This window comes from Enhydra lutris, unplaced genomic scaffold, assembly GCF_002288905.1.
Source record: "Enhydra lutris kenyoni isolate GAN:26980312 unplaced genomic scaffold, ASM228890v2 scaffoldscaffold5, whole genome shotgun sequence".
Lineage (NCBI taxonomy): Eukaryota > Metazoa > Chordata > Mammalia > Carnivora > Mustelidae > Enhydra > Enhydra lutris.
In genome coordinates, this window is record NW_019154089.1 from 40,590,899 (window position 1) to 40,604,358 (window position 13,460).

Here is a 13,460-nt window from a genome sequence, read left to right on the forward strand (position 1 = left end):
TGATGATCTTGAGGTATGAACACTCTCTCCCTACACTTCGAAGCGTTTTGATCAGGAAAGGATGCTGTATTTTGTTAAATGCTTTTTCAGCATCTATTGAGAGTATCATATGCTTCTTGTTCTTTCTCTTATTAATGTATTGTATCACATTGATTGATTTGCAGATGTTGAACCAACCTTGCAGTCCTGGGATAAATCCTACTTGGTTGTGGTGAATAATCCTTTTAATGTACTGTTGGATCCTACTGGCTAGTATTTTGGTGAGAATTTTTGCATCTGTGTTCATCAAAGATACTGGTCTGTAATTCTCTTTTTTGATGGGATCTTTGTCTGGTTTTGGGATCAAGGTAATGCTGGCTTCATAAGATGAGTTTGAAAATTTTCTTTCCATTTCTATTTTTTGGAACAGTTTCAGGAGAATAGGAATTAAGTCTTCTTTAAATATTTGGTAGAATTCCCCTGGGAAGCCATCTGGCCCTGGGCTCTTGTTTTTGGGAGATTTTTGATGACTGCTTCAATCTCCTTACTGGTTATGTGTCTGTTCAGGTTTTTTATTTCTTCCTGGTTCGTTGTGGTAGTTTATATGTCTCTAGGAATGCATCCATTTCTTCCAGATTGTCAAATTTGCTGGTATATAGTTGCTCATAATATGTTCTTATAATTGTTTGTATTTCTTTGGTGTTGGTTGTGATCTCTCCTCTTTCATTCATGGTTTTATTTATTTGGGCCCTTTCTCTTTTCTTTTTGATAAATTTGGCCAGGGGTTTATCAATCTTATTAATTCTTTCAAAGAACCAGCTCCTAATTTCGTTGATCTGTTCTATTGTTTCTTTAGTTTCTATTTCATTGATTTCTGCTCTGATCTTTATTATTTCTCTCCTGCTGGGTTTAGGCTTTCTTTGTTGTTCTTTCTCCAGCTCCTTTAGGTGTGGGGTTAGCTTGTGTATTTGAGACCTTTCTTGTTTCTTAAGAAAGGCTTGTATCGCTATATATTTTCCTCTCAGGACTGCCTTTGCTGTGTCCCACAGATTTTGAACTGTTGTGTTTTCATTATCATTTGTTTCCTTGAATTTTTTTAATTCTTCTTTAATTTCCTGGTTGACCCATTCATTCTTTTTAAGGATGCTCTTTAGTCTCCATGTATTTGGGTTCTTTCCAAATTTCTGCTTGTGATTGAGTTCTAGCTTCAGAGCATTGTGGTCTGAAAATATGCAGGGAATGATCCCAATCTTTTGATACTGGTTGAGACCTGATTTATGACCCAGGATGTGATCTATTCTGGAGAATGTTCAATGTGCACTAGAGAAGAATGTGTATTCTGTTGCTTTGGGATGGAGTGTTCCGAATATATCTATGATGTCCATCTGGTCCAGTGTGTCACTTAAGGCCTTTATTTCCTTGTTGATCTTTTGCTTGGATGATCTGTCCCTTTCAGTGAGGGGAGTGGTAAAGTTCCCTACTATTATTGCATTACTGTTGATGTGTTTCTTTGATTTTGTTATTAATTGGTTTATAGAGTTGGCTGCTCCCATGTTAGGGGCATAGATATTTAAAATTGTTAGATCTTCTTGTTGGACAGATCCTTTGAGTATGATATAGTTGTCCTTCCTCATCTCTTATTATAGTCTTTGGCTTAAAATCCAATTGATCTGACACAAGGATTGCCACCCCAGCTTTCTTTTGATGTCCATTAGCATGGTAAATTGTTTTCCACCCCTTCACTTTAAATCTGGAGGGGTCTTTGGGTCTAAAATGAGTTTCTTGTAGACAGCATATTGATGGGTTTGGTTTTTTTATCCATTCTGATACCCTGTGTCTTTTAATTGGGGCACTTAGCCCATTTACATTCAGGGTAACTATTGAGAGATATGAATTTAGTGCCATTGTACTACCTGTAAAGTGACTATTATTGTATATTGTCTCTGTTCCTTTCTGGTTTACTACTTTTAGGCTCTCTCTTTGCCTAGAGGACCCCTTTCAATATTTCCTGTAGAGCTAGTTTGGTGTCCACAAATTCTTTTAGTTTTTGTTTGTCCTGGAAGCTTTTTTTTTTTTTTTTTTTTTAAGATTTTACTTATTTATTTGACACAGAGAGAGAGAAATCACAAGTAGGCAGAGAGGCAGGCAGAGATAGAGGGGAAGCAGGCTCTCTGCTAGCAGAGAGCCCGATGTGGGACTCAATCCCAGGACCCTGAGATTACAACCTGAGCCGAAGGCAGAGGCTTAACCCACTGAGCCACCCAGGCACTCCTGTAACTTCCTATCTCTCCTTCTATTTTCAGTGACAACCTAGCTGGATGTAGTATTCTTGGCTGCATGTTTTTCTTGTTTAGTGCTCTGATTATATCATGACAGCTCTTTCTGGCCTGCCAGGTCTCTGTGGATAAGTCTGCTGCCAATCTAATATTTTTACCATTGTATGTTACAGACTTCTTGTCCCGGGCTGCTTTCAGGATTTTCTATTTGCCACTAAGACTTTTAAGTTTTATTATTAGATGATGGGGTGTGGACCTATTCTTATTGATTTTGAGGGGGATTCTCTGTGCCTCCTGGATTTTGATGCTTGTTCCCTTTGCCATATCAGGGAAATTCTCTACAATAATTCTCTCCAATATACCTTCTGCTCCCCTCTCTCTTCTTCTGGAATCTCAATTATTCTAATGTTGCTTTGTCTTATGGTATCACTAATCTCTTGAATTCTCCCCTTGTAGTCCAATAGTTGTTTGTGTCTCTTTTGCTCAGCTTCTTTATCATCTGTCATTTGGTCTTCTATGTCACTGATTCTCTCTTCTGCCTCATTTATCCTAGCAGTAAGAGCCTCCATTTTTTATTGCACCTCATTAATAGCTTTTTTGATTTCAGCTTGGTTAAATTTTAGTTCTTTTATTTCTCCAGAAAGGGCTTTTATTTCTCCAGACAGGGTTTCTCTAATATCTTCCATGCCTTTTTTGAGCCCAGTAGCACCTTGTGAATCATCATTCTGAATTCTATATCTGACATATTACCAATGTCCATACTGATTAGGTCCCTAGCATTCGGTACTGCCTCTTGTTCTTTTTTTTTTTTTTTTTTTTTGTGGTAAGTTTTTCCGCCTTGTCATTTTATTCAGATGAGAATATATGAAGGAGAGTCTTGAGCTCTAGCTAGCAGCCAAGTGTACGTGCTCTGGGATCTTCTGTACCAGCAGCCGCCATCGACGTCGCTTGGGTTCCTCTAGGCTCCTCTGCGCCACTCGCCCGCCACACACCCTGCCAGCATAAGCTGCCATCATGGTGAAGCTCGCAAAGGCTGGTAAAAATCAAAGTGACCCCAAGAAAATGGCTCCTCCCCCAAAAGAGGTAGAAGAAGACAGTGAAGATGAGGAAATGTCAGAAGATAAAGATGATGAAAGCAGTGGAGAAGTGGTTATCATTCCTCAGAAAAAAGGCAAGAAGGCTACCACCACTCCAGCAAAGAATGTGATGGTTTCCCCAACAAAAAAAGTCACAGTTGCCACACCAGCCAAGAAAGCAGTTGTTACCCCTGGCAAAAAGGCAGTGGCTACACCAGCCAAAAAGACCGTTGCACCTGCCAAAGCAGTAGCAACACCTGGCAAGAAGGGAGCCACACCAGGCAAGGCATTGGTAGCAACCCCTGGTAAGAAAGGAGCAGCCACCCCAGCCAAGGGAGCAAAGAACGGTAAGAATGCTAAGAAGGAAGACAGTGATGAGGAAGAAGATGATGACAGTGAAGAGGAGGACGAGGAAGATGAGGATGAGGATGAAGATGAGGATGAATTTGAGCCAGCGGTGATGAATGCAGCTGCTGCTGCCACTGCCTCCGATGATGAGGATGATGATGAGGAGGAAGAAGATGAAGACAATGAGGAGGATGATGAAGATGAGGATGAAGATGACTCTGAAGAAGAAGCTATGAAGACTACACCAGCCAAAGGGAAGAAAGCCCCTGCAAAAGCTGTTCCTGTGAAGGCCAAGAGCACAGCTGAGGACGAAGATGAAGAGGATGATGATGAGGATGAAGATGATGAGGAGGAGGATGAGGAAGATGAGGGTGAGGAGGAGGAGGAAGATGAGGAGGAGGAGGAGGAGGAGGAAGAAGATGAAGACCCTGTTAAAGAAGCACCTGGAAAACGAAAGAAGGAAATGGCCAAACAGAAAGCAGCTCCTGAAGCCAAGAAGCAGAAAGTAGAAGCTACAGAACCAACTACATCATTCAATCTTTTTGTTGGAAACCTGAACTTCAGCAAATCTGCTTCTGAATTAAAAACAGGCATCAGTGACCTTTTTGCTAATAATGATCTTGCTGTTGTGGATGTCAGAATTGGTGTGTCTAGGAAGTCTGGCTATGTGGATTTTGAATCTGCAGAAGACCTGGAAAAAGCTTTGGAGCTCACTGGTTTGAAAGTCTTTGGCAATGAAATTAAACTAGAAAAACCAAAGGGAAAAGACAGTAAGAAAGATCGAGATGTGAGAACACTTCTGGCTAAAAATCTGCCTTACAAAGTTACTCAGGATGAATTAAAAGAAGTATTTGAAGATGCTGTGGAGATCAGATTAGTCAGCAAGGATGGAAAGAGCAAAGGGATTGCTTACATTGAATTTAAGACAGAAGCTGATCCAGAAAAAACACTGGAAGAAAAGCAGGGAACAGAGATAGATGGGCGGTCTATTTCCCTGTACTACACTGGAGAGAAGGGTCAAAGTCAAGACTATAGAGGTGGAAAGAATAGCACTTGGAGTGGTGAATCAAAAACACTGGTTTTAAGCAACCTTTCTTACAGTGCAACAGAAGAAACCCTTCAGGAAGTATTTGAGAAGGCAACTTTTATTAAAGTGCCCCAGAACCAAAATGGCAAATCTAAAAGGTATGTATTTATAGAATTTGCTTCATTTGAAGATGCTAAAGAAGCTTTAAATTCCTGTAATAAAAGGGAAATTGAGGGCAGAGCAATCAGACTGGAGTTGCAAGGACCCAGAGGATCACCCAATGCCAGAAGCCAGCCTTCCAAAACTTTTTTGTCAAAGGTCTGTCTGAGGATACCACAGAAGAAACACTAAAGGAGTCGTTTGATGGCTCTGTTCGGGCAAGGATAGTCACTGACCGGGAGACTGGGTCCTCTAAAGGGTTTGGTTTTGTAGACTTCAACAGTGAGGAAGATGCCAAAGCTGCCAAGGAGGCCATGGAAGATGGTGAAATTGATGGAAACAAAGTTACTTTGGACTGGGCCAAGCCTAAGGGTGAAGGTGGCTTTGGAGGCCGAGGTGGTGGCAGAGGAGGCTGAGGTGGATTTGGTGGCAAAGGCTGGGGAGGCTTTGGAGGGCGAGGAGGCTTCTGAGGAAGCAGAGGAGGAGGGGGAGACCACAAGCCACAAGGAAAGAAGACGAAGTTTGAATAGTTTCTTCCATCCCTCTGCTTTTCCCTCTTCTGTTTGAAAGAAAAGGACTCTGGGGTTTTTACTCTGTTACCTGATCAATGACAGAGCCTTCTGAGGACATTCCAAGACAGTACAGTCCTGTGGTCTACTTGGAAATTCGTATAGATAACATTTCAAGGGAGATACCCTGCTGATTTTGACTGGATATTCATATAAACTTTTTAAAGAGATGAGTGATAGAGCTAATCCTTATCTGTAAGTTTTGAATTTATATTGTTTCTTCCCATGTACAAAACCATTTTTTTCCTACAAATAGTTTTGTTTTTGTTTTTTGTGTTGGGGGGTTGTAAAGGAAAGCATAATGTTTTATCATGGTTTTTGCTTCAGCAACTTTGGGACAAATTAAAAGTCCTAAACTCTGGAAAAAAAAAAAAAAAAAGAATACATGAAGAAGAGAATAAAATACTAAAAGGGTGGCAAAGACCCCAGGAAAATGTGCTTTAACCAAATCAAAAGAGACCCCAAATCACGGCGGGAAGAATGGGGTTTCAAAAGAGGTTCAGAGAAAAAAATTTAAAAAAGAAAAAAATTTTAAAAAGGAAAAAAAAGAAAAAATATAAAAAAAGAAAATATATATATTAGGCTGGTGAATAGAACAGAGTCACCCACTTAATTTTGGGGGTATTTTGGTCTCTTAGAAGAAACTACCTACTAAAATTTAAAAGAATAGAAAACCTACACACACACAAACACACACACACACACACACACACACACACAATAAAGGTAAACATGATGAAGGGATGGAATATGATTATAAAGATGAAAATTTTTTAAAAAAATTTCTAAAAAAGGAGTTGATAAGATAAGTTGGTTGGTAGAATAAAGAAAAAGAAAGTGGAGAGAATTTGCTCAACCTGGAGACTAGAACAAAGCCCTGTGCTAGATTTAGGGTATATTGATCTATTAGAAGAAGTTGTATACCAAATATTTTTAGACAAAAAAACCCTATGTGTATACAAAAAATAAAGTTAGATACAATGAAGGATAAAATATGACTATAATTATGAAGGTTCAAAAAGATTTTTTTTGAATGAAAGGTATTGTTAAGATAAACTTTCAGAAAGTGGTCGATTTTCTGTTTCTAGAATTGCTGCTCTTCTTTTCGATCTCCTGTTGGATTTGTAGGTGTTTGGAATGGTTTGATAAACTATCTAGCTGATCTCCTGCTACCTGATGTCATCTCAGCCTATTAGTCCTCCACCATCTTGACTTCTAGCGTCTTTCTTTCTTATAAGGACACCAATACCATCACAGGAGGCTCTACCTTCATGACTTCATCTAAACTTATTTAGCTCCCAAAGGCCCCATCTGCTAACACGATCTCATCTGGTTTCAACATATGAATTTCTGGGGGAATGCAACTACACAAACCACTACAGTTACCTTTGGGGTATATTTTTATACACACTTCACACTTTTTTTCTGTATTAGGTCCAGCTACCTTTATAGAAAATGTATTGCAGTTGTGTTTTCAATAGCAAAACAACAGGAAGAGCCTAAATCTCCTTCAACAAAAGGGAAGTAGCTAACTGTAGTATGGAACAATCTTATCAGAAAATACTAGTGTATTGTTAGGAAGAATGGAAATATGTCCAAGACCATGTATGGAAGTGTTGATCACTATATTGTACACCTGAAACTAACATAACACTGTATGTTAACTAATTGGAATTAAAATTAAAAACTTTAAAAAAAAAAGGTAGAAAAATATGTCCATGGTTTACTTGGTTTAAAAAACAAGTACCATGTGATCCCAAGGTAGGGCAGTCCATAAGGGCTGGTCTCAATTCTGAATTTGTGGATATACTCACTTAAAATTACTCTCAGTCTCAAAATTACTCTTAAGCAACAGCTGAGCACTATGGAGGGTCCTCCAGAGATTGAGGATATTAGTGAATGAATCTGCTCTTAATTTCCTAATAGATGCTTACACAAACCTTGGAGATACCCAAAATTTATAGGAAATGGGGAATCTCATAGGATAGGAAAAAAATGATGAAGATGGTGGGTGGGAGCATAAACCCCAAAGACCTACCCACTTACTCTAGAAGCAAACTTTGCTGAGCCTCCATCCTCTTTCTTATTTTGTTACTTAATCTAGTTTTAGTGGATCAGATCTAGGAACAATTTACCCAATATCATTTATTTAGGAGAACAGTTGTATACAAATGCAAAGAAAGATACATACTCAACTGTCTACAGTAATTACCTGCGGGAGGGAAACCCGACTGAGAGGCTGTAGGGGGGATTTGATCTTTTTCTATATATACTTCTAAATTTGATTTTTTTTTTCAAAATTCATCTCCTGGTTGGGTAATAAAGAGAACAGTAATAATTATTAGACACTGATTATGTGAGTCTTATCTGTTTTACTATAAAAGTAAATAAATTTTTGTTTAACTTTTATGATATATACACTAGAATAATACTGAGTCAAAAAAACTTTGACAAATGAATTTGTCAGCATGGTCTCCAATAGCTTGGAGTATACAAGTAACCAGTAACCAGTAACCAGTAGTATAGCCAATTCAAGGAATGTTATATACCACTTGAACAGATTCCACCTACCTGTCCTTAATCTGTTTTGCTGTGAATGAGTCTTTGTCCATGACCCTAAATAAAATATGTTTTAGCCAAGTATCAGTAGAGTGTATTGGACAAGATGTGGACTAAATGTGACATTTATTTATCATTTTCCAAGTAGCTGATGTATGTTAGTCATCAGGAAATATAGGGATGTGTAATAAGCAGCCTATGCCCTCAGGGAGCTTTTTGTCCAACAGGTAAGGTAGGCCATTGCACAGAGTATTGGTACAGGATTCAAGAGCTAGGCTCTGGAGTCAAACCTGGGTTAGCAGCTGCTGTGTGATCTAGGGGTAATGACGTAATCTCATCTCTGCTCAGTTTCCTCATCTATAACATAGGACAGTCATGGTGTCTCCTTCTTCAGGTTTCTATATGGACCAACTGAGATAACACATATAAAGGTTAACTTATTACAATTATTATTTATGTAGATAATTTTAATACATTGTGATAAGCAACAACAGTCAGCAAAAGTGATATTTTGGTAGCTATGATGATGTACTCCAGTGAAAATTCTCATGTACCATCAGTATCTCCTGTACCCCTGTTTCATAATATGAGTACATAGATCCTGAAATAGGATGCTGGCACTGTCTTTATTGGTTTGAGAAGTTTCATTAGTAGGGTCTCTGCCTTTTAGGAGAGGTCTGGCCGACTGTGTTCAGAATAGTCCATTCACTGTGGGTGTCAGTCTCCTACGCTCACAGAAGAACATTGTTTCATGAACCACTAAGAGAACACAGTCTGTTGCTCTGATATCAGCTGGGCAGTGTGTGGGAGATGTGAATCACTTTGCACTGCATACTTCCATGAAAGGGCACAGGGCTTGTGAACAGGGGGCTGGATCTGGTTCCAGTATGTCCAAGTGTGTGGACCAGCCCACTGCACAAAGCTGATACTTTTGTTCTTACTCTGTCTTCAGTGTTCTTTTCTCAGAATTGGCTGCAGGATTTTCTTCTGCTGGACAGAGTACTAGAATCTGTTAATACACTATAGCTGGAGGCTGTTACAAAGGAAGTGGGAGGTGGCCAAGCAGATTCCATTTCCCTGTCACACAGACAGGAGAAAAATGCACTGAGGTGTTTCAAAGGGATTAGGACTTAGAATAAAGGTGGTCCTCTTGACCCTTGCAAGCTGTTTAAGAAGTGGTGAAATTGTTTTTCTGAGAAGTTAATTGTTATGACTCTTGCAGTTAAAAAAAATGCTTTTAATGATGCATCAAGGCACTAAATGATTTAAGGATAGATTTTATGCAAAACCACTTTTTCTGCTCAACTAACTCATAGGTTCTAAATGGTTCATGAGTATCCTTTTAAATCCCTATTATGATAAATGAGACCAAATGGCATGTTTTGCTATACTGTCTAAATTGGTCACATTTTTCTACATATTGCCTGACTCCTCTAATATTGTAAAATAGGTCAGGAGATGAATTATATAAACCAGAACTCATGCTCTAGAATTCAGCTTCTTGGTTGATAGCACACCTGTCTCTTAAAGAAAGAGGAAACTCGGGAAGCAGTTAGTAGGATTTGTGACAAACTTTCCTGCCTGCACTATAAAGACTTTTTTACTTCTCTTTACTTTTTGATCTTTATGCCTATCATAGACAGAAATCTTCTGGGTCTCTAAATATCTTAAAGCCACAGGTGAAGGGGGAGCCTGAAAAGTCAGTGCCTGCCATAAGCCCATGTTGCTTAACTAAATTGACCTTGGTGTTAAAAATAGATATCACTGGTTCCTAGGAATCTCTATGGAATATCATCAGAGCTTAAAGACTCCACATGTTGAAAGAGGGAGGATGCTGGTGGCGGGGGGAAGCCTGTATTTGTTTATATGACTCATCACTCTACACTGTAAATATGCAGAGTGTGAATCAAATTCTGTGAGCCTCAATTTTCTTCTCTGTACAATAGGTCAGACCTGTTATACCAATTTGTTTGACTTTCATGTAATATATCAATTGTAGGCTTATTTAATTAGGTCAAAGTGTTTTACCTACGATAGGTTCATACAGGAAGAGGAAACTCATTAATAACCCTCTGTCGTAGGTGGAACACTCTCCCCTGACAAAGACATCCAAACACTAATCCCTGGAAATGTGAATATGTGCAGACATAAAAATAAGGAGATTATCCTGGAGTATCCAAGTGGGTTCAATTTCATCACATGAACCTTTAAAGGCAGAGAACGTTCCCTGACTAGAAAAAGAAGAAGGTGGAAAGATGCAGCAGAAGGCTAAGAGATGTGAAGCAAGAGAGAAACTCACACTGTTGTTGCTGAATGGAGGTCACATAGAACACATGAGTAGGAACACAGGGAGCCTGGAGAAGCAAAGACCTGTTCCTGCTGACAGCCAGCAAGGAAATGAGATCCTCAGTCTTACGACGACAAGGAGCTAAATTTGTTCCATGACCTGAAAGGGCTTAGAAGTAAATTTTTCGCTAGAGTCTCCAGAAAGAAACCTTGATCTAGTCCTTGTAAGACTCTAAGCAGAACGCCCCACTGAGCCACACTGTGCCCAGACTTCTGATCTATATAACTGTGAGATAATTAATGGGTATTGTTTTAAGCCACTAGGTTTAGGGTAATCTGTCACAGCAGTGATAGGAAATTTGTATAATATGATTGCTGGGGGAAAACAAAATTGAAGGAGGTAACAAAGCATATGGCTCCGATACCTACCTTCCTCACCCTCCCAAGTCCTCAGAGGTTGAAGACTATAAAAGGGGACATGTGCTGGAAAAGGGAGGACCCTTGGAAGGAAGTCTCTGCAAAGGGTAATCTACCAACTGGGATCTCAGTGAATTACCTCTTGGTAAAGGCAACTTAATAGTGTCATTTGCTTAGGAAGGAGGAGTCCCTGAAGTTGAATTTTGCTGGGCAGTGGTTGGTTCCTATGTTCATAGGTGAAACCAAGGATTTCAAGTTCTACAGCAGGGTTTGGGGGGCAGCTGAAAACCAACATGGGGCTCACTGGCACAGGAACCTTTTTGGAGTTCTGAACAAAGAAAGCAGAGAAAATGAACTGTCATAGTTGTGGAATTCAGATGTAAATGCAAATAAAGCAGGTAGCACTGCTTTGGAGCCCAGAGGGACAGAATGCCAGAGGGCAGTGCTCAGATTAGATTACCTTCCTCATTCTGTCTTCTGTGAGGTTGTAGGAAACACACATTTCCTTCTCTTTGGCATATACATTCAGATATAATTTTGTAGAGGAGCCAGAGAGATGAAGAAAAGACTTGAGAAATCTGAGACAAGCCATTGTTTTTTTTTTGAAGAAAAGTCTTTACCATCCTAAAGGAATCATTTAAATAATCAAATCACAATGAAGTTAAAAACCTGACAGAAGTTGTTTCCATTCTGCTACCAATAACTGGGGGCTCAGAAGGAAGAACAAATTAATCAAAAACAAAGGAATTTTACTTTCTCATTATGATGGTTAATTTTTAGGTGTTAATGTGACTGATTTAAAGGATGCCCAATATCTGGTAAATTGTTGTTTCTGGGTATGTCCATGAAGATGTCCCTGGAAGAGACTAGCATTTGAATCAGCAAACGGAAGAAGATCATCCTAAACAGTGCAGGTGGGCATTATCCCATTGTTGAGTACCTGAGTAGGACAAAAAGGTGGAGGAAGGGAGAATTTACTCTCTGAAGTGGGGCATCCATCTCTTCATGTTTTTGGGTATCAGTTACCCTGGTTCTCAGATTTTGGATTCAAGTCAGACTTAACACCATTAGCCCCTTGATTCTCAGGCATTTGGACTTAGACTGAATTACACAGCTGGCTTTCCTAGTTCTTTAGTTTGCATACAACAGATTATGGGACTTCTTGGGCTCCATTAGCTCATGAGCTAATTCCTACAATAAATCTCCTCATACAAATATATCTACCTATCTACCTACCTATCTATCATCTATCTATCTGCTATTGGTTCTGTCTCTCTGGAGAACCCTAACTCATATACTCATGTTGTGCTAATTTTATTTTTGATCATACTACTGTACAAATCTTCATACCCATAAAAGTGTCAGGGCTCAGAAGTCAGGGCCCAGCATCTTCTACCTCTTATATCCTTCACTGTTCTTGTTTTTCAGAACAATAGTAGGGAGGATTTAATGCAGATAATTGGCCTGTTCCTGCCAGTTTAAAATGCCAGCATTTGTTCAGATTGGTCAGTTCCCACACTACTTCAGTGGTTAAATATTTTAATATCATGTCAATAAAATCTTTTTATTATGATAATTTTTAAATATACAGAATGTTTAAAGAATAATATATTGTACCTCTATATACCCACTAACTAGATTCTGTAATTAACATTGCATATCACACATGTATCCATCATCCCTCCAGCCATCCATCAATCCATCTTATTTTTTGATATTCTTAGAAGTTTCAGACTTCACCCTCAAGTACTTCTGCACATACACCATTAACTAGAGCTTAATATATGTTTACTGTTTTTTGTTTTTTTAAGATGGGAGGGTCGGGGAGAGATGAACCATGAGAGACTGTGGACGCTGAGAAACAAACTGAGGGTTTTGGAGGGGAGGAGGCTAAGGAGTTGGGAGGGCCTGGTGGTGGGTATTAAGGAGGGCATGTACTGCATGGAGCACTGGGTGTGGTGCATAAACAATGAATCTTGGAACACTGAAAAAATAAAATAAAATAAAATAAAATGAAAGATGGGGCTGAACATATGTTTTGCATTTGTGACACACAGAGTAATTAAAATTAACACAATGATGGGACGCCTGGGTGGCTCAGTTGGTTGGAGAACTGCTTTCGGCTCAGGTCATGATCCCGGAGTCCCGGGATCGAGTCCCACATCAGGCTTCCAGCTCCACAGGGAGTCTGCTTCTCCCTCTGACCTTCTCCTCGCTCATGCTCTCTCACACTGCCTCTCCCTCAAATAAATAAATAAAATCTTTAAAAAAAAATAAATAAAATAAAATAAAATTAACACAATGTTAACTTGACCAATGGAACACTACTGTGAACAGCTCATATTTGAGTCAGGAATTTATAGACCAAGTTGAATTTTTTATTACAATAGCAAATACAGATTCTTTTTATTATCTTTCTTATCAGCAAAATTTATTTCAAAGAGAGAAAGTCAGGTACATTCTAGGAGCCTAAAGTCTCAAGGTAAAGGCTGATTGTAGTGGAAACTCTCTAGATAGTGATGAATCATGTAGCTTTCCCAGCAAAGGTTAAAGGAATATTGATGAAGTCAAATACCCTTTCAGTGGTTTTAAAACTCAGTTTTTTGACCTATGCTGCTGTCAAGTTACGAGACTAATATTTTCTCTACCAGTTGAAGAACAAGCTATACAAATCATTAAAATAGTACATTTAGACAACTATCTTATTTCATCATAAACTTTGTGCTAAGTCTTTTGGTTCTAACTATTGTTACCATCTGGAAAA

General features: G+C 39.0%; 1 protein-coding gene across 1 annotated transcript; it reads left to right on the plus strand.

Annotated features, from left to right (window-relative positions):
- Positions 1-3,227: 3,227 nt before the first annotated feature.
- Positions 3,228-5,395, plus strand: LOC111141020 (nucleolin-like). Its single transcript, XM_022493341.1, is given in 2 exon segments — positions 3,228-5,010; positions 5,013-5,395. Coding segments are annotated over 2 exon segments (2,124 nt in total). The 5' UTR covers positions 3,228-3,269.
- Positions 5,396-13,460: the final 8,065 nt, after the last annotated feature.